This window comes from Sarcophilus harrisii, chromosome 1, assembly GCF_902635505.1.
Source record: "Sarcophilus harrisii chromosome 1, mSarHar1.11, whole genome shotgun sequence".
NCBI classification, from domain to species: domain Eukaryota; kingdom Metazoa; phylum Chordata; class Mammalia; order Dasyuromorphia; family Dasyuridae; genus Sarcophilus; species Sarcophilus harrisii.
This window is the reverse complement of record NC_045426.1, coordinates 293,195,075-293,222,677: the sequence shown is the minus strand read 5'-3', so window position 1 is coordinate 293,222,677 and position 27,603 is coordinate 293,195,075. Positions and strand designations below refer to the sequence as shown.

General features: G+C 31.6%; 1 protein-coding gene across 1 annotated transcript in view; it reads left to right on the top strand.

Annotated features, from left to right (window-relative positions):
* ROR2 (receptor tyrosine kinase like orphan receptor 2) overlaps positions 1-27,603 on the top strand; it is a 249,428-nt gene that overhangs the window by 159,967 nt on the left and 61,858 nt on the right. The window contains exon 2 of the mRNA XM_012541012.3: positions 12,762-12,839. Within this exon, the coding sequence (XP_012396466.2) occupies positions 12,762-12,839 (78 nt within the window). The remainder of the gene's footprint in view (positions 1-12,761; positions 12,840-27,603) is intronic.

Sequence of the window (27,603 nt, the reverse complement as noted above, 5' to 3'; positions counted from 1 at the left end):
CAAATAGTTTCAATTTTTTCTTCTAAAAATTGTCTGTTCATATGAAACTATTATAAATTTGAATCAATTCTCTATATATTTTAGAAATGAAGCCTTTATCAGATCCTTTGGATGTAAGAATATTTTTCCAGTTTATTGTTTCCCTTCTAATCTTGTCTAGATTAGTTTTATTTGTACAAAAACTTTTTAACTTAATCTAATCATAATTATCTATTTTATGATCGGTAATGATTTCTAGTTCTTCTTTGGTCACAAATTCTCCTCAACAAATCTGAGAAGTAACCTGTCCTATGTTCTTCGAGTTTGTTTATCGTATCATTCTTTATGTATAGATCATTAACCCATTTTGACTTTATCTTGGTATACAATGTTAGGTGTGGGTCTATGCCTACTTTCTGCCATATAGTTTCCAATTTTCCCAGCAATTTTTGTCAAATAGTGAATTCTTATCCCAAAAGGTAGGGCCCTTCGGTTTGTCAAACACTAGATTGTTATAGTCATTGGCTATTTTGCTTTGTGAATCTAACCTATTCCCCTGATCAACTTCTCTATTTCTAGCCAATACCAAATGGTTTTGTTGACTGCTGCTTTATAATATAGTTTTAGATCTGGTACAGCTAGGCCACCTTCATTTGCTTTTCTCTTCATTAATTCTTTTGAAATTCTTAACCTTTTGTTCTTCCAAGTGCATTTTGTTGTTATTTTTTTCTAGGTCAATAAAATAGTTTCTTGGGAATTTGAGTGGTATAGCACTAAATATTTGTTATATTTGCTTGGCCTATCCACAAACATTTGATATTTTTCCAATCTGACTTTATTTGTATGGAACGTGTTTTGTAGTTTTGCTTATATAGTTCCTGACTTTCCCTTGGCAGATAAATTCCCAAATATTTTATATTATCAATAGTTATTTTAAATGAAATTTCTCTTTGTATCTCTTGCTGTTGGGTTTTGTTAGTGCTGTATAAGAATGCTGATGATTTATGTAGATTTATTTTGTATCCTACAACTTTGCTAAAGTTGTGGGTTATTTCTAATAGTACTTTAGTTGATTCTCTGGAGTTCTCTAAGTACACCATCATATTATCTGTAAAGAGTGATAATTTGGTTTCCATTTATTCCTGTGTTCTTTAGTGTTTTTAATGGGAATGGATGTTGGATTTTATCAAATACTTTTTTTGCATCTATTGAGATAATCATATGGTTTTTGATAATTTGGTTATTGATATAGTCAATTATGGTAATAGTTTTCATAATATTAAACTAGCCCTGCATTTCTGATATAAATCCTACTTGGTCATGGTGTATTATCCTAGAGATCTACCATGTCTGTGCTATAAAAGGAATTTAGTAAGAGTCCTTCATTCCCTATTTTTTCAAATAGTTTTTATTGGAGTTAATTGTTCTTTAAATGTTTGGTAGAATTCACATGTAAATCTATCTGATCCTAAGGATCTTTTCTTAGGGAGTTGATTAATAGCTTGTTCTATTTCTTTTTCTAAAATGGGACTATTTAAGTAATTTATTTCCTCTTCTATTAATTTGGGCAATCTATATTTTTGAAGATATTCCTCCTTTTCACTTAGGTTGTCAAATTTATTGGCACAAAGTTGGACAAAGTACCTCCTGATAATTGCTCTAGTTTCCTCTTCATTGATGGATAGTTCTCCCTTTTCATTTTTAAGACTAACAGTTTGATTTTCCTCTTTCCTTTTTCTAATCAAATTAACTAAAGGTTTATCTATTTTGTTGGTTTTTTCATAAAATCAACTTTTAATTTTATTTATTAATTCAATAGTTTTTTAGTTTCAATTTTATTGACCTCTCCTTTTATTTTTAGAATTTCAAGTTGGTATTTGATTGGGGGTTTCAATTAATTGATCTTCTCTTTCTTTGTTTTATGCAAGTAAGCATCTAGAGATACTGCACCTGCCTCTCAGTCTCTTTGTATTATCCTCTCACAAAAGGAGATCCATTCTGGGTTGGATTTGCAACAGCCACTGTCGGGTGGCTCTCATGTATTCCAATAGCTCTCCCGTGTATTCTAACAATGTACAAAAATGTTTGGAGCAGCTTTTTTTTTTTTTTTTTTTTTTTTTGTAGTTTTAATAAACTCAAAATCCAACTGAATTTTGTAATGGAATATTATTGTTCTATGAGAAATGATGAGCAGGCAGATTTCAGAAAAGCCTGGAAAGACTTACTTGAACTAATGCTAAAAAAAAAAAAGTGAGCAAAACCTAGAGAACATTGTATACAATAATAAGATTATGTGATGATCACCTATGATAGACTAGACTCTTTTCAACTGCGAGGTGATTCAGGACAATAAACTTGGAATGGAAAGTGCCATTAGCATCCAGAGAGAACTATGGAGCCTGAATGTGGATCAAAGCATAGCATTTTCACCTTTTGTTGATGTTTGATTTTTGTTTGTTTGTTTCTTTTTTTTGCTTTCAATTTTATTTTTTCTTATGCAGAGTAAGAAATATGGAAATACATTTAGAAGATTACATACTTACCCTATATTAGATTGCTCACTGTCTTGGTGAGGGTGAAGGTGGGGAGGGAAGGAGAAAAATTTGGAGTATAAGGTTTTGCAAAGGTGAATATTGAAAACTATCTTTGCATGTATTTGCAAAAAATAAAATATTACTTAAAATTAATTTTTTCTAGTTTTATGTTTTTCTTCTAATTTTGACTGAATTAATTTTGTTTGCACAAAAAGCCATTTAATGTCATGTAATTGAAGTTATCAGTTTTGGTTCCCATAGTCTCATCTATATCTTACCATAAAACCCTTCTCATATCAATAGATCTATCCAGTACACTTTCCCAATACAACAAAATTTAAGTATACCATTCTTTCTGCTTAAATCACTTATTCATTTTGACCTTACCTTGTTGTATGGCGAGAGATGTTGGTCTATGTCTCATATTTTATAAACTATGTTACAGTGTTCCCAGCAATTATTGTCAAAAGTTGAGTTTTTAACCCCTGAAGCTAGGATCATTGGATTTAGAAAATGCTAGAATACTATAGTGTTTTACTACAGTGTATTATATACCTTATTATTCCACTGAGCCACTGTTCTATTTCTTAAGTCAGATACTGATTGTTTTCATAATTACAGATTTCCAATATAGTTTGAAATGTGAACTTGTGAAACCATCTTTCTTAACATTTTTTCCCATTGATTTCCTTGATATTCTTGACCTTTCCCTTTTTATGATGAATTTTGTAATTACTTTTTCAAGCTCTATAAAATAATTCCTTGATATTTTGATTTGTATAGCACTGAATAAGTAAATTAACTTACGTAGAATTGTCATTTTTATTATGTTGACTTGGGTTACCTGTTCGCAATTAATATTTCTCCAGTTTTTCAAATTCATCTTTATTTGTGGGAAACATAATCTAAATTCTAAAGTATTGTGTTCATGTAATCCCTGTGTTCAACATGGCATCCCAACTATTTTATATTGTCTGCTGTTGTTTTAAATATAATTCTCTTCATATAACTTACTACTGGGTTTTATTGGTAGTATATATGGTATTTAGACCAGTGGTTCTCAAACTTTTGTTTTCAGTATCTTTATCCTATTAAAAATTATTGAGGATCTCTCCAAAGAGTTTTTGTTTATCTGGATTATATATAGAGACATTTACATATTAGAAATAAAAACTATTTTTGAATTTGTAGACCCTCTAAAAGGGTTTCAAAGATCCCCAGGATTCTCTAGACCATACTTTGAGAACCACTGATTTAGACATTGTAATGATTTGTGTGAATTTATTTTGTTTTCTGCAACTTTGAGAAAATGTTAATTGTTTTAACTAGTTTTTTAGTTTGTTTTCTAGAATATGTTGTTTTCTATTAGATCATTTGTAGAATGATGTATTTGTTTCCTATTGTCTATTTTTTCCCCTTCAATTTCTTTTTCTCATTTGATTGCTATAGCTAGCATTTTAAATACTCATTAATTAATAGTAGTGAAAGTGGTGGAAGCATATTTGGCTCTCAATCATAATGGAAGGTTTCAAAAATTATCTTGTTTAATTTATTTTTCTAAGATAGGATTATTTAAATATTTAATTTCCTCTTCTGTTAATCTTAAACAGTTTCTATTCTTGTAAATATCCATCCATGCTGGGCAAAAGAGAACCTTAATGATTTAATTTTATCTTCATTTGGTTTTCTTCATTCTTTTTACAAAAATCAAATTAACCAATGATTTATCTATTTTATTTTTTCCCCATGAAGTTAGCTCCTACTTTTATCAGTTCAATTTTTTAAATGGGGGATTTTTAATGTTTTTTCTAATTTTTATATTTATAGGCCCAATTCATTGATCTGCCATTTTTTTCTTCTTTATTGATGTGTGTGTGTGTTTGTGTGCATTTTATAGATATAAAAATCTTCCTAAGCATTGTTTTGATTGCATACCACAAATTTTGGAATGTCGATTCCTTCTTTTTAATGAAGTTATTGTTTCCACAATTTGTTCTTTGACTCTTTCATTTTGTAAGATTATTTTTCATCTTCAGTTAGCTTTTAATGTATGCTTTCATGGCCTTTTATTTAAAATGCAATTTTTACTACATTATTGTCTAAAAAGACTTTTTGAATTTTTAATGGTGAGATTTTTGCATGGTCACTTTTTTGAAGGTGCCATGTTCAGTTGAGAAAAAAATTATGCTTGTTTCTATTCTCATTCAGTTTTCAACAAATGTATATCACATCTAACTTTTCTAAGATTCTATTAATGCTTTTTTAAATATTAGATTTATGTAGCTCTGAGAGAGTAAAGTTGAAGTCCTCCCTTAGTACAGTTTTAGTGTCTATTTCCTCCTTTATTTAACTTTTCCTTTAAGGATCGATGAGGTGCAAATGATGAGGCTAGTGGTCAAGAATTGGGGTGGGGAATCCCCTCTGGTCGGTGCAGATCCAATGCAAAAGAATTTGCAAGCTCGAAATCTGTGACAAAAGAGATTTATTGTTGGCACAGAGAAGCCAGCTTTGCTATGAAGACAGATTTTAGGGGGTAAAGTCCTGTCAGGGAAATAACAAAGGGTTAACAATGAGAAAAGAATATCTTCACAGTGGGCAAAAGTCCTGGCAGGCAGCTTTGCCCAGAAGAGAGTTTCCTTGGCAAAACCCAGAAGAGAGTTTTTTCGGACTTCTGCAAAGGTTTGGGGTTCAGAGTTGTCTTTTATTAGTCATCTGAGGTTTGGGGCTGAGAGCTGTCTGAGTTAATCGATGGAGGATCATCAGGCAGAGATCTCCAATTGAATAAAATCATTTAACTGGGAGTTTGAATTCTTTTTCCAAGAGTCTGGGAATTCCCTGAAGGGGATCTGGGCCCAAAAGATCTCAGTTTCAATAGAGGGTGATTTGACCAGGATCTCAGATTAAATGAAGCCACTTAACTTGGAAAGGGCTTGTCTGGGAAGGTAGGATTTTCCCAGGGTTTGGGAGTTTCTGGGGCCTCCCCAAAGATTGCATCATTTTCCCCCAAAAGATCTCAGTTTACAACAGGAAATTTTTCCATTTAGTGCATGTATATTTATTATTGGTATTACTTCTATGATGTTGTTGTTATTATTTTTAGCAATATGTTCTTTCCCTGATTGATCTTTTAAATTGAGTCTAGTTTTGCTTTTGCTTTTTTTGAGATCATGATTGTTATCCCTGCCTTTTGTTTGTTTGTTTGTTTTAGCTGAAGCCTAATTCTTCTCCAGCCCCTTACTTTAATTCTATGACTGTTTCTTTGTTCCAAGTATGTTTACTTCAAACAATTCACTGTTTCATTCTATTTTCTAATCCATTTGCTATATTCTTCCATTTTATAGGTGAAGTCATTCCATTCACATTCATTGTTATGATTTCTAACAGCGCATTTTTCTATATCCTATTTTCTTCTGTTAATCGTTTTTCTCTCTCTTTTTACCCTGTCTTACTTCTAAAGTCATTTTTTGGCATCTAATCATTGCCTTCTCTTATCTGCTTTTCCTTTTACCATCCCTCTACTATTTCTCTTATTCCCTTTCCCTCCTAGGTCTCTGTTGTATAAGATAAATTTCTATTACAAATTAACTATGAATTTATATTTTCCCCTTTTGAAGCTATCTTTTTGTTATTTTGTTGTTGTTTTTGTTGTTTTGTTGTTATTTTGTTGTTGTTTTTGCTGAGGCAATTGGAGTCAAGAAACTTGCTCAGGTTCACACAGCCTGGAAGTGTTAAGTGTCTTAGGCCAGATTTGAACTCAGGTCCTTCTGACATCAGGGCTGGTGCTTTATCCACTTCATCATCTAGCTGCCCCTGAACCAATATTTACAGATTTAAATGATTAAGTTTAATAAGGATATATTTTTCAATTTACTATTTTGTTTTTTTCCAAATGCATGTAAAAACTTTCTAACATTTAATTTTTGACTCTGTTTTATTGTTTCTTTTTTTCCTCATGAAATCCTTAGCTTTCACTTGCCTAATTCTAATTTTTAAGGAATAATTTTCTTCAAGCTTAAGCTTTTCCATTTGTTTTTTTTTCCCCTTGGTGGGGTGGGGACTGGGTATTATCAATCATCTTGATTTTTGTCTTGCCACTGGACTCTGGAGGAGAAATGAAGCTGAGGATTGTTCAGCTTTGCCTCACTTAAATTCAAATCCAGTTTACTTGCAAGTTATGACATCACTCTTGTGATCCTGTTCTTCTCTTTGAGAAAAAAGGACATACAACAACAGTTGTAGTTTTTAAGGAATTCTTTTTTTCAGTGAATTTTTTGTACCTACTTTTTCATTTGGCCAATATTGCTTTTTAAGTTCTTCTTTTATGCATTTAATTTTTTTTCCCATTTGTTCACTTCTGAACAAGGTTTTAAGGTATTATCTTAATTCTATTTTTGTGCCTCTGTTCTCATTTGACTTACTGTCTTTTAAGGTGTTAAAAAAGTCAATTTTTTTGGTATTTCTTTTATCAAGCTGTTGACTCTGTTTTCATGGTTTTCTTGCATATTTTTATTTCTTTCCCAATATTTTACCTATCTCTCTTATTTAATTTTTAAAATCTATTTTGATCTCTTCCATAGTCTGAAATCAATTCACATTTTTTGAGTCTTTGGATGTAGCAGTTTTGCCTTTGTTGTCTTTTGAGTTTGTATTTTGATCTTCCTTGTCACAATAATAACTTTTCATAATTAGGATAATTTTTTCTTGTTTACTAATTTTTGTACTCTATTTTTTTCTTTTTGCTTTTAACTTTATATTATAGTTAGGCTCTGATTCCAGAATGGAGAGCTCACTATTTAAGTTTCAAAGGTTTTGTGCTGCTGTTCCCAGAATGCTTCTAGGGAACCTTTAAATTTTCTAGTCTTCCAAGAAAATATAAGAAATGTATTTAGTATTGTCCTAGTCTATGTTCTGCTCTGTGAGTGACCATGAGCACTCTCTTCTGCTCTGGAACTTTGATCAAGGTCCTCACTCCTCTGTAGCCACAAGGTCTGCTGTGCTAGTACTTCTCACTTTAGGACTGTGACCCAGATCTGAATATGGACAATGTTCTGTACCTAGTAAAGAGACCTTTGTAATTTCATTTTGTTAACTGTCTAATTCCCCCTTTATTATCTATGAGCTGAGAACTTCAGAAGCAGCTAGTATTGCCATTATTCTATTTTTTCAAGGGCCTACCACTGGTTTGCTCAGACATATCTTACACTGACATAGTGCAAGCCATACTCTCATGCCAGTACTATAGTCCTTTGCTGCCAACTTTCTAAGTTGTCTTGGAAAATTGGTTCATCCCATTTTTTATGGGTTCTGATGCTTCAGAATTTTGAAGCATTATCGAAAGCTTTCTGAAAGGGACTTTGGAAAAGCTCAAAGTCCCTGCCCTTTTTCTGTCTTCTTGTTTTCATACATCCCTTTGCCCTTATCTCCCACCTTGAACCAAGTTAGATGTTATTGAAGTTCAAGCATTGTTCAATCGCAAGTATTGTAAAAGCTCTTTCTTAGATTTCTCCTTTTATATGAGACAGTTTTCTGCATTTTTATTTTCTTTTCCCCTCTTCCAGTAATCACTCTTTCTAACCTATCAGTTTCTTTACACCATGCCAACACAATTTTCATACACTTTTTCTCTGTAAAAATTCCTTGAACTGCTTTAATGATAAAGATTCATCGTCTGTCTTCTCTTAAAGAAAGGTAAATAGGTTACTGAATACCTTTTGATTTCTCTTTTATTTTACCTTGTTTTGTTTTTGGTTTTGCCATGTACTTGAAAGTCAAATTTCTTTAAAGTCATATGGAAAATTCCTTAATCACTATTGATTAGAAAAATCCAAATCAAAACAATTGTGAGGTATCACTTCTTTCTTCTCAAATTGATTAAAGTGATAGGAAAAGGTAATGATAAATATTGAAAGAGTTGTGGGAAAACTAGGACAGTCATACATTGTTGCTAAAGTTGTGAAATGATCCAAACATTCCAGAGAACAATCTGGACCTGTGTCCAACGAGCAATAGAACAGTGTGTATCCTTTGATTTAGCAGTGTCACTCCTGGGTCTGTATCCCAAAGAGATCATAAAAGAAGAAAAAGGATCCATCTGTGCAAAAACATTTGTAGCAACCCTTTTTGTAGTGGCAAAAAACTGGAAATTGAGTGCATATTCCTCAGTTAGGAAATGACTGAATAAGTTATAGTATATGAATGTAATGGACTATTATTGTTTCTAATAAGAAATGCTTAACAGGTTGATTTCAGAAAAGCGTGGGAACACTTAACATGAACCGATGCAGAGTCAATTGAGTAGAACCAGGAGAATATTGTCCACAATAACAGCAAAATTATGTGATGATTGACTGTGATGGACTTGGCTCTTTTTAGCAATGTGATGATTCAAGACCATTCTAATAGACTTGTGATGGAAAACACCAATTGCATTCAGAGAGAGAACTATGACAATTAAATATGGATGAAAGCAGAGTATTTTTTTGTTTGCTTACTTTTTCATTTTCAAGGTTTTTTCTCTTTTGGTTTAGTTTTCCTTGCTCAACATGAAAAATATGGAAATATGTTTAAAAGGATTGTACCTATATCAGATTGCTTGCCTTCTTGGGGAGGGGAAAGCCAGGAGAAGGAGGAAGAAAAATTTGGAGCACAATATCTTAGAAAAATGAATGTTGAAAACTATACATACATTATTTTGGAAAAATAAAATACTTGAGAAAAATATTTAAAACAAATTTTTAAAAGAAAATCAAATTTCTTATTCACCCTTAGTCTTTTCACTGATTGTCCATTCCCCCGACCCTGCTCAGTTTTGCAAGTTAGATGATTCTTGGTTATAATCCTAGCTCCTTTGCCCTCAAAATGCCATATTCCATTCTCTGAACTCCTTTAATGTAGTAGCTACTAAATCTTGTGGGATTCAGACTTAGTCTTCATGCTGTCTGAATAGTTTCTTTATTTCTGTTTAAAATATTTTTTCTTTATCCTGGGAGCTCTGAAATTTGGCTCTTAAGACATTCCTGGGAATTTTTTGGTTCTCATTTGGTTCTCATTTTGGTATTTTTTTCATAACATGATTCTTTGAAGCAGGTTTTCCTGATTATTTCTTCAAGTGTGATGTCTAAGTTATTTCTTTGATTATGGCTTTCTGTTCATTGATAATTCTGAAATGATCTCTTTTAAAACTCTTTTCCAGGTCACTTGTTTTCCAAATGATACCTTCACATTTTTTTCTATTTTTCATTCTTTTGACTTTGCTTTATGGCTTCTTGATTTCTCATGGAATCACCAGTTTCTCCTTACCCAGTTCTAATTTTTAAGGATTTATTTTCTTCATTAAGATTTCATACTATTTTTCCCTCTTTGACCAATTCAGGTTTTTAAAATTTTATTTTATTTTTAATTTGTGAAATAAAACAAACATTTCTATAAACATAGTAAACTTTGAAAAAATAATTGCAGATGAAATTGCAAGTCTATTATCCACAACTTGCTACTCCTTTCAAATAACAAAATTATCATGTAAATTTCTATTTTTTTCCTTTTCATCTTCCCTCTCCTCTCTCCACCTCAAGATGGCTACCATTCATCAGAAATGCATATATGTGTATGGAGGTGGATATGGATGTATATGTGGAGGGGAGTTATTTATGGCTGGGTAAAATTATTTTATAAGTTATTCTATTTATTAGTTATTTCTCTGGATAGAAATACCATCTTTCTTCATGTTTCTTTTATGATTCATTTTGGAATTTATAATCATCACTCAGAGTTGTTCTTAAAACATTATTGTTTTTGTTTATAATGTTTTCTTGATTTTTATTTTGTTTTTCATTAGTTCATTCATCTTTTTATATTTTTCTAAGATCATTGAACTCATCATTTCTTATGACTTAGTAATACTTAATCACAGACATGTATTACAACTTGTTCAATCATTCCCCAATTAATAAACATCTGCAGAATTTTTAGTTCTTTGCCACTACAAAGAGAGCTGCCATAAACATTTTAGAATGTTTAGGTTCTTTTCTTTTTTCCCTAGTCATATTTGAAAATAGTACAAGTAATGGTATTGCTGAGTCAAGGGCAGAGAAGCTTGATCACTCTTTGGGCCCAATTCCAGATTGCTTTCAGATATGGTTGGATAGATTCAAAATTCCATCAACAATGAATTAGTATCCCAATTGTTTCACATACTCTCTAATATTTGTTGCTTCTTCAAACCATGTTGGTGAATCTGATAAATGTAAAATGATATTAAAATATTACTTTAATTTACACTTTTCTAATCAGTAATGATTTAGAGCATCTTTTCATATGACTATTAATTGTTTTGATTTCTTCATTGGAAATTGCTTGTTCATATTCTTTGACCATTTCTCTAGCAATCTGATATAGGTTATATATGTGCGGTCATATTTAACATATTTCCCCAATAGGTTATGTTATGAAATAAGATTCAGAACATAAGGGAAAAAAACTATGAGAAAGAAAAAAAAATGAAAAATAGTCTGACTCCATAGTTCTGGATTGCATTTTCCATCATGGGTCATTTGGAATTCTCTTTTATCATTGCATGTTGAAGAAAATTAAGTCTATCAAAGGTGATCATCATACAGTGTTGATATTACTGTGTACAATATTCTTCTGATTCTAGAACATGAACATTTCCAACAATTAAGACATGTAATTTTAGGTACATATACATATATATGTTAATCTGTATCTTTTGAATATAAAAGATAAACTTTATATAGTTAATTAAAGTTTGTAAAATATTTTGCATATAGATTGTCATGTTCTCAATAAATTTGTCCCCATTTTAAAGGTGAGGCAATTGAGCTTTATAGTATTTAAATGACCTAACTTGTGTTCACACAGCTACCAGGTATTCAATTTGAACTTAATCCTTTCAGACTCCAAATTCAGCACTTTGTACAACTGGAGTTGTAGTGGGCAACATAGTATCCTAAGCAGTCATAAACATAAGCTCTTATTCATAAATCTAAAATCTGCAGGAAATCATAAAAATACTCATAAAAAATATACCAAAAGATCTGATGAGAACTTGAATCTAGTATGTATTTTCTTCTTATTCTTTATTTTCCTGGCAATATTGAAGGGTAAGCTAAGTCATTGATGGCACTTCATTACCTGCAATTCTCTTAGCATGATGACTTAGGAATAATTTTTATTTAATGACTGAGAGAAATTAGCATGGGTGCATGTGAATTCTCCATATACCCAGATCTGTTTAAAAGTTATTTATGAGTTTGTTTTAAAATTTGAAATTCCACATCAAGTTAAAGTGTCTGGAAGCATCTGAATTTATTGAAAGCATCCAAATTTATCACAGCCTATTTTATTAGTGAAATTGTAGCTTCCACACAATTACCAAATAAAACAGACCCTGGGCTTTGAAATTTAGTCTTTCAGTAAAACTATGAGATCATTCTTGAAATACAATTGAATTTTTAAGAAACTAGATAATATTTATCAAATTAAGAATATAGGAATCTGTGACAGGAACAGTGAAAAGGACTTAATGGATGTTGGTTTTTAAGTTATTAAAAGAAGAGAAAGTAGTTTATTTCAGGGTTAAAAATATTGGAAGGAAATGTAAGGGAGTTAATTTTTCATTGTTAAAAGAGATGATATGATTTCTAATTAAACTTAATTTGTGTTTGATGACAGAATTTTTATATAATAATCATTCTTTATATATTTTCATTTTGATGCAATTCATATTTTGTAACTATGTATCACATCTATGTTATGTTTCATCAATGATAGTAATAAACTAAATTGAGCTTTTCATGTATTGGTTACATCTACCTAGGGAGAGCTGTTCTATTGATGGGTCTTTGCCATTTCTTCAGTTAGTTGGTTCTAATAAATCATAGTAACTACGGGAAAAGGTGAAGAAAGAAAGATAGTGAATCTAATCAGTGAACACAAAATGCAATTTATCATGAAGATGTTCTCAGGTAAACTGAAATTTAAAGGTCAAATGTGCCAGTAATGATGTCTGATATGAAATAAAATGTTTAGAAAATACTTGACTTCTATTGTTTAAATCTAATGCTTTTAAATGTCTCTAATTCTAAGCACATTGCCTTGCACATAGTATGAACTTAATATATGTTTGATGATGATAAACAAACTTTTTAATAGATTGAATTCTTTGAAAGAAAGAAGAAAATGACTCAAAAATAAAATTATTTAAAGGTATATTCTGTTTTTTTCATTTAGGTGAAATGGAAATACCTGATACAAATGACCCTTTGAGTCAATTGGATGGACCTGATAGCTCTATTCCTACACCAAGAGGTAAAATGTAAAATATAATATTGTAATCAAATTATCAAATATGTATGCATATCACTAATCATAGCATTAGAAGACCTTATTTCTACCTTTTTCAGTTACCCTTGGCATATTGCTGAGGCAATTGGGGTTAAGTGACTTGCCCAGGGTCACACAGGGTAACACTTAGTATCTGAGGCCAGATTTGAATTCAGGTCCTCCTGACTTCAGGGCTGGTGCTCTATCCACTATACCACCTAGCTGCCCCCACCCTTGGCATCATTCTTAAAACTATTTCACCTAGCATATTCAGTTAGTTTTCAGGTCTTGTTATTTTTACTTCCATAGTGTTTTTTTTTTTCACTAATCTGCTTCTTTCTACTCACATAGCCACCTTCATAGTTCAGTCTATCATATAACTTTTGCAATAGTCTCCTAATTGTTCTCACTGGCTTTTTATTATGCTGTCTAGATGTATGTTGGCTTTCCTTCTAAGTAGTGAACATCTTTCAATTGCCTGGCTACAATCACCATCAACAATCATTGTTGAGCCCAATAATATAAAATCTGACATTGCTTCCATTTCTTCTTTCTCTATATACCAGGAAGTGATGGGAACACTGCCAAGTTCTAAATTGTTATGTTTTTTTGTTATTCTTTAAGCCAGCCTTTACTCATTTTATCCTCATCAAAAAGCTCTTAGTTCTTCTTTACTTTCTGCTATTAGAGTGGTATGTTTGGCATGTTTGAAATTTTTTTGCCATTTCTCCTGGCATCCTTAATTCTGGGTTTTTTTTTTTTTTTATTTAAATTTGTCCAGGCTGGCATTTCTCATGATATATTCTGCATTTAAGTTAAATTAGGTGACAACATACACCTTGTTATGTTCATTTGCTAATCCAAAACCAATCAGTTGTTCCATGTTCAATTTTAGTTATTGCTTCTTGACCTGCAAACTGCTTCCTCATGAGAAAAGTAAAATGACCTGGTACTCCTGCTTATTTAAGTATTTCCATGGCTAAACTTCTCTATTATTCCAATTATCTTTTGATTTCCTCCTCTAGCATTACAATCCCATATGATGAATGTGACATCTTTTTACAGGGTTATTTCTGGAAGATGTAAGTCTTTATAGAACTAATTTATTTTGACCTTATCAGCCTCAGGGGTTGTTTTACTGTATTACAATTGGTATTACTGTGATTTTTAATGGTTTGCCTTGGGTTCAAACATATTATTCTGTCATTTTTTGAAATTCTATTCCCAATACTTATTTTCTTACCCTTTTATTGTCTATGAGGCTATGAGGTCTACTCCATTTCTTTTAATGAATTCTTGCCCACAGTAATAGCTGTTAATGATTTTCTGATTTAAATTCACTCATTCCTATTCATCTAAATGTACTAACATCCATGATTTCAATGTATAAACTTTCTATCCCCTATTTGACCACATCCAGCTTACCTTCATTTATATATATTAAATTTTATGTTCCTATACATAATTCATCTTCCTTTTTCTATCCAGACACATCACAGCTAAACTTCCTTTGGGCTTGATTAGAACTTGAGCTCCTTGATTATCCTCTTTTCTTCTTCAGTTATATGTTGGGACATTGTAGTGTTCTCAGTGGTTTTCTGGAGGTCTTGGAGAGCAGCCTTCTTTTCAGTTGAGTAATTACCACAAGAGTAGCCAGGTGTCCAAATTCTTTATTATCTCCTTCACAATCTAGTTTCCTTGCCTGGGGCCCAGGCCAACTTTCTTAGAGGCTTTCCGGAGTCTTGGTTTGAGTGGAGAAGCTAAGGAGGAGATCCCTGCCACCACAGTGGTGTGAGATAGGATGACTGAATCTGCCTCTCAATCCTCCAGGAGAGCCACCAGAAGCTTGACCAAAGATGGAATGAAATCTCCTCCAGTCCTTGCTGGCTGTTATATACTCCATTATCATAGGTGTGAATCTTGTGAAACTATATTAAGTACTAAGTACATGTACTGAACTAGAGAACTATTAAGCACCATGCTAAACTAGATAACCATTGTATTTATCAATTCCACTGACTTAACACTTTGTAAGAATCCTTGTTTCAAGTTCAGAGTTCTGGCCCATAACAGGACATCTTTTGAGCTGAGGGCTTTATCTTCCTTATTGGAATCTGTAACAGTGGATAGTGGAGTTTGGTTTGTCATCTTCTCCAATGAATCAACTTTTGCCAGAACTCTCCACTATGACTTATCCATTTTTGATAACCCTGTATGAAGGCAATGATCTAGGAGCAGGGTTTGTTAGGAAACTCAGAGTTTAATTCCAGCTCTCCTGCTATATACCTTTTAGAAAGCTTACTTCTCCCTGAAAAAAGGAAAATAAATCAGAAAATTAGGGAATTAAATAAGTAGCATTGTTAGGAGTTTTGTCAGGGATTCAGATAAGTTCTATTTCTGAAGATGAACCAGCAAAAATTGAAATAAAGAATTACAAGTTTAGCTAACTTATTTGGGATCTGAAATGTCAGTTTTTCCTGAAAAGCTTGAGAAGTTAAATTTTAATAGTTTTTCAGTCCATAAAATATTATCATGCTCTCTTATTCTTTGCTTATTTTACATTTTTATAGCATTGTCAAATCTTATGATATGAATTAATATAATGACTTTAGTCCTGAGATATGTTGTATCTGAAAAACCTTGAATTTTAGGGTTTGCTAAAATTGTCATATAGATAAACCAACAGCTAGCTAATGACTCAGTACTGTACTATCATACAGTAGGCCTGGAACCAGGAAAAATTGAGTTCAAATTCATCCTGAGACATTTCCTAGCTGTGTGCAATCCTGGCAAAACACTTAACTTCTATTTGTTTGACAAAAGATTCCATTAGATACATTAGAGAAGGAAATGACAAAGCACTCTAGTATATTTGCCCAAAAAAAAAATTTCTGTGGATAGAATGGGGTCACAAAGAGTTGAAAATGACTAAATGACAATAAAAATTGTCATTTAGATACAATTTGCTTTCATTATCTTGCACTTTTCTCTGACATATATTCCTTCCTTTTAGGTACTCCTTTTCTTCTGAAGTATGTAAATCCATTTTACATTCAGGATGTTGTAATTAATGATAGAAATAAACTAAATTGAGATTTGCATGTGGTGAGTGAGTCCTCTTAGAGAGATGTATCTGCTTCACTGATAGGACTCTTGTCATCTCTATATATTTAATAAATTTTCTCACTTTGAGATGAGTAGATCAGAATGTTACTCTATTTACAAATATTTACATTTTTCAAAGAGGATCACCTATACCCTATGGTTCCAGTTTGCTCTGGACACTTAAAGATTTAGGATCCAAAAATGGAGATGATTAATGTTAGTTTGCTTAATTTAAATTACAGTTTCCTATTCATTCAAAATTAGGAACTTCTGAAATTAATTCAGGGTTTAGTCATACTTATACTGAAAGATTCAAACAAGGTACAACTTTGAAAATGTAGAATGTTTTTCAGAAAAGATATCAGCAAAACAATATTAATTTCCTCAGGCACATAATACTATTGTAGCCTTATATTTCTCTCCAGAAACCTTTAGGAAACACTATCCTCCAAATTGGTAGGATAAGATCAATTTGTTTTGGGGGGGAGAAGTGGAGAAGAAAATTCCCAGTCTATCATGTCTTATATTCACTACTTAAAAATTGTTCTTGTCAATAGCTAATCTGTAATTTATGGTTCACTCCTTTGTTCCTAATCTCTGATATTGGGGGGGGGGGAATAAAAACAGGCATTTGATACAGTGGATTAGGAAACGCAAAGCAAGAAAAATTTGAGTTCAAATCAGGCCTTAAATATCATGTTATCTAGGTCAAATCATTTCACTGTTCTATGCATGTATAAAATGAGAGGATTGAATTGGAAGGCCTCTTCTGTGTCTGGATTTAATGACTAAGGACCTAGATGTGAATTTCAGTTCCACTTCCTTATACCTATATGATATTAGAAAAGCTACACAAGTAGTCTGTGTTTGTGAAACTGCTGATTACACTCCCATAATAAATTTCATGTTCATCCCTTTCTTTCCAGTGACACAGCCATTCTACAAGGTCAGATGTTCAATATTAATTTTGCTGTCGGGGTCTCCATTTTCTAGTGGTTCCTTAAAAGTTTTGCAAAATAAACTGCCTAATGCATAGGTATTAATTATTATTTATTTGTTCTTCATGTTGACCATAGATTAAAATATAAAATCTGTATTTTAAAATACAGATTGGCCATCAGGGAGGCGCTACCTCCAAATGCAAGCCAGCACCTAGGCTGTAGTGCAGGAGCAGAACCCACTCATATAAAAACACCAAATCACAAAATAGCCAGAAAAAATGGCAAAAAAAAAAAAAAAAAAAAAAAGCAAAACAAAAGAAAGGGAAACAAAATGGGGAAAAAAAATTACTATAGAAAGTCAGGGAAGAGCAAGGCACAAATTTAGAAGATGACAACAATGTCAAAATGGCTACATGTGAAGTCTCAAAAAAATATGTAATTTGTTTTAGGCCTAAAAAAGGGCATCTTGCAGGGCTTTAAAAGAATTTATAAAGAAAATTAGAAAATTAGAAGAAAATGAGAAAGGAAATGAGTGTAATATAAGAGAACCATGAAAAAATAGTCTATAGTATGGGAAAAGATATACAAGATATACAAAAAATACAAAACATATACCAAAATTCACTAAAGAAAATAACTATTGAAAGATAGAATTTTTAAAAACAGAAAATTATATACAAAATACAAAAGCTCAATGAAGAAAATAAATGCTTAGAAATTAGAAATGGGTAAATGAAATTTCTCATTGGAAAAACAATTGACCTGGAAAAATAGATCCAGGAGAGATAATTTAAAAATTATTGGACTACCCAAGTCCTAATTAAAAAAAAAAAACAAAAACAAGTCTGGACAAGATCTTTCAAGAAAGTATCGAGGAAAACTAACCTGATGTCCCAGGACCAGAAGATAAAATAGAAATTGAGAGAATTCCCTAATCACCATTGGAAAGAAAATAAAAACTCCAAGGAACATCACTAACCAAATTCTAGGACTCAGAGATGAACGAGAAAGAATTGCAAGTAGTCAAAAAGAAGCAATTCAATTACATGAAGCTATAATCAGGATTTGTCAGCTTTCACATTAAATTAGAGGGTTTAGAATATAATATCCCAGAAAGAAGTTAGGATTATGGGGATTAAAATTATTTTATCTACAATAAAAGAGACTAAGGCTGAAGTCTGAGCCAATGACACATTAAAGGGTCCATGATCTTCTCCAATGAAGTGGACTTTGATCTTCCAAATGATCTGAGAAACCTCCTCCTTCCAGGACCCTGTTTTTTATAGGGCTGGATGTCCAGACATTTAATAAGAGCTTTACTGAGTGCACAATAATTCCACTGATGGATAAGTGAAAAGAAAGAGGAAAATAATATAGAAAATACATAAAGGAAAAATAAAAAATAAAGAAAATAATATGTCAGTAGAGTCACAAGTTGAATGAAGCTCAGAATATTTCCATATAAGAGAGACAGGCTTTTCCTTAGGAAAAGGAAATGATACAAGCTATCACAGTCAGTGACCTAAGTGGTCCTAAGATGTTCGTCCACTTCTATTGGAGAAGAGATTAGACAGGAGATTAAAAAATATTTTGGGGGACTTTCCATGTAGTTGTCATCCCTTCCAAACTGGTCTATGTCACTATGACAAGGCCTTTAGTTAACTTCCTATAATTGAGCAACTCAAGTTAGAATCTAGAGCTCACAGCTCTGGGACTCTGGCAAGGAGAGACAGGGGGACAGAAAGCAAGTGTGAGAGAGAGACTGAGAGATTGACAGATACACATTTAGTAAACACAAATATAAGTGTAAATGGGATAAATTCACCCATAAAAGAGAAGATAATAGAATGGATTAAAAACTATATATATATATATAATTGTACCATATGTTGTTTACAAGAAATACATTTGAAATATGGATATACACATAGACAAAAGGTAAGGGACTGGGACTGAATAATAATCAACTCAGCAAAGCAAAAGCAGAAATTGATTTATTAGAAGAGAAAAAGAAGGAAACTATATCTCGCAGAAAGGTACCATAGACAGTGAAGTAATATTAAAATTAAAGATATATGCACACCAAATGGTAAAGCATTCAATTTTTTGAAGAATGAGTAGAAGGAAAATAGATACTAGAAGGAAATAGACAATAAAACTAAACTAGTAGGAAACTTTAACTTTCCTCTCTCAGAACTAGATAAATCTAACAAATAAATAACCAACCCCCCCCCCCAAAAAAAAAAAAAACCAAGAAAGAAATTAAGGAGGGGAATCAAATTTCAGAAAGGTATTAGATATGATAAATCTCTGGAGAAAACTGAAAGGTAATAGAAAAGAATATGCTTATTCTCAACAATACATGAATCCTACACACAAAAAAAATGATCATGTATTACGGCATAAAAAGCTCAGAACCAAATATAGAAAAGCAGAAATATTAAACCCATCATTTCAGATCATAATCAGATAAATGGTATAATCAATAACAGACAATGGGAAGATAGATTAAAAATTAATTGCAAAAAATCTAATCCTAAAAAAAATGAGTCAAAGAACAAATCATAGGAACAATTGATAATTTCATTAAAGAAAATAACAAGAATGGGAGAACATATGAAAAATTATGGTCTGCAGCCAAAGTGTTACTTAGAAGAATTTTTATATCTCTAATCACTTGCACTAATAAAATATAGAAAAAGCAGATTAATGAATTGGGCATGCAACTAAAAAAAACTTGAAAATGAGCAAACTAAAAACCCTGAATTGAATACCATGTTAGTTCTGAAAATCAAAGGAGAGATTAATAAAATTGAAAGTAAGAAAGTCGCTGAACTAATGCATAAAACTAGTAGCTGGGTTTTTTTCTTTGAAGGGAGAGAACAATAAAATGGATAAACCATTGGTTCATTTGATTCTGTAAGAAGCAAACAAAAATAATTTAATTACCAGTATCAAAAATGAAAGGGTGAATTCATTATCAATAAAGAAGAAATTAAAACAATAATTAGGAGTGCATAGGAATATATGCAGCTTACCTTAAAATGATAAGTAATATCTACCTTAAAATATCAGTAAGCTGTAACAGGGATAAGCCAGAAGACTTACTAATAAGCTCTGGGGTGAAGCAAGGATACCCATTATCACCTCTATTATTCAATAACTATACTAGAAATTTTAGCTATAGCAATAAGAGAATAAAATGAAATTGAAGGAATTTAAATAATCAGTGAAGAACAAAATTATCATTATTTGCATATGATATGATAATATATTTAGGGAATCCTAAAAAATCAACTAAAAAACTAGTGCTAGTAATTACCAATTTTAGCAGAATTGCAAAATACAAAATAAATCTACAGAAACCATCAGCATTTTTACATATTACCAGCAAAATCCAGCAGCAAGAGAGAGAAAAAGAAATTCCATTCAAAATAACTTGATAGTCTACTTGCCAAGAGACATCCAAAAACTACGTGATATTAATTACAAAATACTTTTTACACAAATAAAGTCATATGTAAATAGTTGAAAAATATTAATTGCTCATGAGTGAGTCAGTATAATAAAAATGATAATTCTACATAAATTAATCTATTTAGTGCCATACCAATCAAACTAGCAAAGCCTTATTTTTAGAGCTAGTAAAATAATAGCAAAATCCATCTGGAAAAATAAAAGCTAACTGATTTCAAGGGAATCTTGAAAAAAATGTGAAGAAAAGTGTTCTAGCCACACCAGATCTGAAAATGTAGTCTAAAATAGTAATTATCAAAATAATTTCATATTGTCTAAGAAATAATGTGGGAATCATTGGAATAAACTAAGTATACGTTGAGCAGCTAAGTGGTACAGTGGATAGAGCACCAGCCCTGAAGTCAGGAAGACCTGAATTCAAATCTGACCTCAGACACTTAATACTTTCTACATATGTGACCCAGGGCAAGCCACTTAACCCCAATTGGCCCAGCAAAATAAATAAATAAATAAATTTAAGTGGATCAACATTATGACAAATGGCCATAGTAATCTAATATATAATAAATCCAAAGATCCAAGTTTTTGGGACAAGAATTCATTATTTGACAAAAACTGTTGAGATAACTGGAAAACTAGGTACAAGTCAACATCTCACACATATACCAAGATAAGATCAAAATAAATACATAATTTACACTTAAAAGATACCATATCATAGTAGCATATGGAATGGTTTCCTTGTTGGATGTATGGATAAAGAAGAGTTTATGATTAAAGAAGAATCAAAGAACATTATAAAATGCAAAATTGATAATTTTGATTACATTACATTAAAAAGGTTTTGCAGAAATAAAACCAATGCAACTAAAATTAGAAACAAAGTAGAAAACTTGGTAAATATTTTATAAGTTTCCTTAATAAAGTTCTCAAATATATAGAGAGCTGAATCAAATTTCTAAGAATCATTTGAAAATTAATAAATGATCAAAGAATCTGAATGAGCAGTTTTCAGACCTAGAAATTAAAGCTATTTGTAGATACGAAAAAGTAATCTAAATCACTATTAATTAGAGAAATGTACATTAAAACAATTCTCAAATAGATTTCATACTTATCAGATTAGCTAAACTGAGAAGAAAACAAAATCATAAATGTTAGAGGGGATTTGTGAAAATTGGCACACTAATGCTCTCTTGGTGGATCCAACTATTCTGGAGATTAATTTGGAACTATGCTCAAAAGGCTATCAAACAATACTGGGTCTGTATCCCAAAGGTGTCATAAAAAGGGAAGAAGGACCCACATGTGCAAAAATGTACTATGGAAACTGAATGAGAATTGAAGCATATTATTTTCATTTTTTAAATTTAAATTTAACTTTAAAACAAGTTTAAAAATACCAAAGAGAGAAATCCAAATGGGAAAATGACCTATATGTACAAAAATATTATTACTAGCTGTTTTTGTGGTTGCTAATTATTGTAAAGGAAGGGTATTTCTTAATTTAGTATAACAATATTAATAAATAAATTTCACTAAAAATGAGACAAGAATCAATTCAATTACATCTAGATTTGTTTTCCAAATTCAGAACCTCAATTTATAATTTCAGTTATTTAGGATTATGTTTCCACAAGGGCTAATCATTCCAAGCATTTTATATTGTGGGATTCATTATTTCCAGCTAACCCTCTGCAAAAGTTTTTAAGTTGACAGTGTATATAACAAGAGGGACCTAAAACACATGGTGTCCTCCATTTTGATTCTTCCTACCCTTCTGTAACTTTTTTTGAATTGACTTTCAAATCAAACTACAAAATTTTCATTCTTAATCTTTTTACTTAAAACAAAGTAAAAGTTCTTTATACCCTGTCAACATGTGTATACCATCTGAAGCTGGCAAAAGAGCATCCAGAGTAACTCCTCAGGGACAGAAGGACTTAGAGCACATGGACTTGCTGCTGCCCATTTCCTATGTAAAAGATAATGTTTCACATTTCTTTCCAAATCTTATTTGCCCTCCATATTTTCATTCAAGGTGTTATTTCTCTTTTTAAATCTTTCAAACTCAGAGTACCCAATTTTCTTTTAATTTCAACCATATCCTAGCCTGTACATTAATTAGTATTATAATTAGAAATCAGAACTGTCTATTCATAGTCCCCATAAATGAAGAAATTTGTGAGGACAAATCCTTTAAAATAATCCATTAAGTTGTTTCTAGGGATAACAAAAACCTTAATAGACATACAATGGCTTATGTTCTTGTTGAAACATAAGAGTGTGGTTCTGGCTACTCTAAAACCTTGAAACCCTATTTATCAGATTACAAAAGTCTTGACTGCCTAATTAATAGTTTTACAATTTAAAAATCATACACATCCTCCTTTTTTTTGTCTTGTTTCTCTTCACCTTTTAGAATCTTGAATTAATACTTAATGATTTGCAAATCAAGAGTCCTGTCTTTTTTCCCATATCCTTCATCAAAACAACTTACAAAAAACATCATTTATAATGCTAATATACATTTTATTTTAAACTAATCACTGAAATTCTGAAGTGTTAAACAGTTAATTCTATCATATACAAGTCCTATTCATGGTGTCTTAAAAAAACCCACTACACTATTTTTGCAGTATTAAACACATAGTCTTAATGTCAAATATATTAGGTTGCTGGTAAAGGACCAAAACAGTTCTCTAGATTTAATTTGCACATAATCTACAGAATTTAGCTTTGGGATTCAATTAAATCTAAATTCATCTTAACTTTTGGAGTAACAAAAATTTTTCTTGGCTTTTCCCTTATCAGGCTTCGATGCTAGCTTCTGGCTGCTCAGTCTAGTATAAAGTATATATATAAAATCTAGTATAAAGCTGCTACTAGAATTTCATCCAAAGAAAAAAGCTTGGTTTTACTTAGTGAAGGAAATCCCTTTGCTGATTCCATTTCCCAGACTAAATCCTAAGAGAGTTTTACTCTGCTTTTTCAGTTTCTTTATTTAATAAATTAATCTTAGAAAACTTCACACAAATGAACACAGAGACAAATGGAAGAGAGCCATAGTGACCTAAAAAGCAAAAAGTTGAGACGAGAAACAACTTTCTTTCCTTGCTTTAATATCTTTTTTAGTTTCCTGACTTTACCTTACTGCAAGATTCCTTTTGATACACCTTTCCCTGAAAATAATACGTCCTCAGGAATTATAGCTTTAGATATTCTCTGAAGAATATTGTCTTAAATTTCACTTTTTGAAATGCTAGTCTTGCTCATGAGGTAAAATAAGCATTAGAAGTGCTAAATAGAAATATATTTGAGAAAGCAATATATTGTAAAAAGAATTTTATGTAAAAATAACATAATTTTTATGGTAATTGAAATTGTCCATTGATTCTTCTATTTTGTCCTAGACATGTTTTGTTAATTTTCAGCTTTCTTTAGTTTTGTTTTTATTTCCTTTCTTTTTTTCAAAATCTCATAGTTTGTAATTTTATATTCTCCAACTCTTGCCCATATTTCATTGCCTATGAAACTTTTTTGAACTTTTGTAGGTAATCCCATGAAAAACAAACAAGTTTATGTAATTAGGCATCAAAGTCCAAGAAAAGTCACTTTTGAGTTAATTAATACCTTCTGATTTATTGATCTAGAAACAGTTTTCATATTCTCACTAGAGTTTCTCCTATCCTTCTTCCCATTTTTCATTCATTTCAGGAATATCGAACTCTTTGTGACCTCATCCAGATTTTTCCTGGCAAAGGTAGTAATGTTTCCTGCTCCAATTCACTTTACAGATGTGGAAACTGAGGCATACAGGGTTAAGTGACTTGCCCATGGTCATATAGCTAGTAAGTGTCTAAGGTCATATTTGAACTTACATCTTCTGGATTCCAGGCTTCTTGTTCTATGCACTGGGACATCCAGCAGACTTTCTAGGAGTATTGTTTTATTGTTTATTCCTCAAGTTCCTGCTCTAGTGATTTTCTAATAAATGAAATTTCTCTTTTCCATTTTTAAAACTAGTTAACACAATTTTGTATAGTTAAGCAAACAAAGAGATTCTTTTGTATCTGAGTTGCCTCACTTGAGTTTTGGAAAGGAATTACAATTGTGCTCCTTTCAGAGAGATGTGTCTCCCACAAGGAAGGAATATAATGATCTATACCACTTTTAGGTCTTCCTTGTTGTACACCTTAGCAAAGATAATTAACAGCCCTGGTAATGTTCCTTAATTGTTCTGGAATATCATTAATCTTTATCCACCTCCATATTCTCTCAACTTTTAATTTATCAATGTTGTTCTTATAATCCTACACAGGGAAAGAAACCGAGTCCAAATCTAAATAGTTATTTCACTATGATATGTTGCCCTCTCCAAAAGTACTTTTAGACTCCCCATTTGAGGGCCTGGATTAAGCCGTTGAATACACGTAGCTAAATGTTATAGAATAAGCTTTCTGTTAGCTTCAACAGGTATGAGATGGTTGAGTTTTTGGTGGATTAGTATTGTGTGTGTGTGTGTGTGTGTGTGTTTAATTGTTGTTTTCTATATTTTATTTTGTCTTGATCTCACTTTTAGATTCTTCTTAATTAGTCTACCATATCTCTCATGTTTCCTGACTGATTTTCCTTTTCCTTATCTATTTAATACTTTAATCTGTTCAATGATGGAGTATCAGAATTTCTTTTTTTTCTTTTCTTTTCTTTTCTTTCTTTCTTTCTTTTTTTCTTTCTTTCTTTCTTTCTCTCTCTCTTTCTTTCTTTCTCTCTTTCTCTCTCTCTTTCTTTCTTTCTTTCTTTCTTTCTTTCTTTCTTTCTTTCTTTTTTCTGAGGCAGTTGGGGTTAAATGACTTGCCCAGGGTCACACAACTAAGAAATGTTAAGTGTCTATGGTCAGATCTGAATCCAGGTTCTCCTGACTTTAAGGGTGGTGCTCTATCCACTGTGCCACCTAGATGTCCCAAGTATCAGAATTTCTGCCAATGAATCAATATTTGGAACTTTGCATGATGGAGCTGCAATTTTGTTATGAATTATAAAACCCTCTTTGGTAACAGAAACTTTGGCTCTTGGTGATTTTGTTGCAGTGATAGTTCAAAGATTTAAGATCAAAATCTTTATGGAGTCTTCTACATAGCACCTTTCTGCATTATTGTGCTATTCAATGAACTTGATTATAGTAATCAATAAAATCTATAATAATTTTAAAAAAACTTACTTTAGGTATTACTTTAATCCCTTTATCTAATAATAAATATTTTATTTTATAAATAAATAATATTTTATTTTATCCAGAGTTCATCTCTTGCAGCAACATTAACTGTTTTAAGTTTTTATCTACCTAACCACTGAACTCTGGAAATACAAACAAAAATTTTGACCAAAAAAAAAAAAAAAAAAAAAAAGCAAAAAGTCTAAATGTTCAAGAAGGGAATTAATTTTAAGAGTTATTGATATACCTAGCTTACCCAAATATTTGTTTCAAATTTCAACTTTAATGTAATTTCAACAAATTATAGTGAGATTGTCTCTTGAGCATCATTGACATAATTAGATGTTCATTTCCTACACTGTGTAGCTTAGAAAATGTAGCTTACTTTTTATTCTCTTGGCTTTTCTACCCTTTATTTTAATGAATCAAGACCCATAGATTGGAATTCAATAGGCCCACTTTCTTTGGCTTCAACAGTGTTATTTATTTGAATGGAACTGAATACAGATATGCTAAGTTGCTAATCTAAAATCAGTCAGATTTTTATAAAGATGTATGTTTATGTCTCAGTATAATTAAAAATCTATTCTCTTCTGTGTTCTAACAAGTTGTAAATATGACATGACATCTAAATATAAGAGTAAATGAAAAAACCATAAACACCTAATGACAGAATCTATAAGCTAGAAAAAATCTTGAGTACCATCTAGTCCTGACCAATATGCACCTACTCAAGACATTTTTTACAAACTCCCTTTAAAGAGATTGCTTGGTCTCTGTAAATTCTCTATTCTGAGATAACTGTGGTGTGTTGTGATGAATTTGGAGAGCCTGCCACTGGAGGATTTAGCTGTTATGTATCTCTGGACACATCAGTTACCTTCTCTGGTTCTCAGTGTCTTCATCTGTAAAAAAAAGGACAATGAACTAAATGATGTAGTGTTACCTTCAGTCTCTAAATTTGTGGTTCTATACTTTCCAAAGGCAGCCCATACACTGTAGTGTGACATTAATTGTTGGGAGATTTTCCCATAAGTCTAATCTAAGAGTCCTCCCTACAGCCTTTACTCAATGCTTCTAGTTTTACCCTCAGGGGCCAAGCAGAACAATTTCTTCCACATAACATTCTTTCAAACACTCTGAAGGCAGATATGATATCCTCCACTAGGATTTCTTTTCTTCAGGTTATCATCTACTATGTGTCAGGCACTATGCTAAGCATTTTACTTTTTTTTAATCTCATTTCATCTTCTCAAAAACCTGTGAGGGAATTATTATTATTTTTATTTAGCAAGTGAGGAAAGTGATACAGACAGAGGTTAAGTGACTTGCCCCATGTCACACATGTGAATATCCAGGTCTAGATTTGAACTCAAAATCTTCCTGACTCTAGGTCTAGTACTCCATCTTTTGTGCCACTTAGCTGTTCCTGGTGACTACCTTCTGGAAACTTGAACTGAATATAGTACTCCAGCACTCCAGATGTGGTCTTACAGGGCAGAATAAGCTTGTCTGGATAACTAGAGTTCTCTAACACTATAATTTCACACTTCTGTGTCAGTTTTGTGATCTATTTCCCAAATTCCTCATTTAATTTCTCCTTTGATTAGGTGTATTGCAATACAGACCTTACAACTTATTTTCTGCTTCTGTGTGTGTGTATGTATGTATGTATGTATAATAACCCTATTCCCATCTCCTATTTAATTTATATTCTATTTTCAAATAAGGCATATCTTTACAGATGTAAATTCCACTGAATTTCTTCCCATCCTATCAATTCTTAGTAATAAATATAAGGTAAAATTTATGTTAGAATTCATTCTATTTATTTTACATGGCATCATTATTGAACATCTTATACTATGAAATATCAACCTACTTTTAATTTTCCTTTTACTCTGTTGTACATGTTCTCTCTGTGGGAGAGATTTATGAGAAAAGGTAGGGGAATAGCACAAAAGCAAAACAAAAACCAACCAAAAGAAAAGCACTGAAGAGGAGAAGGTAG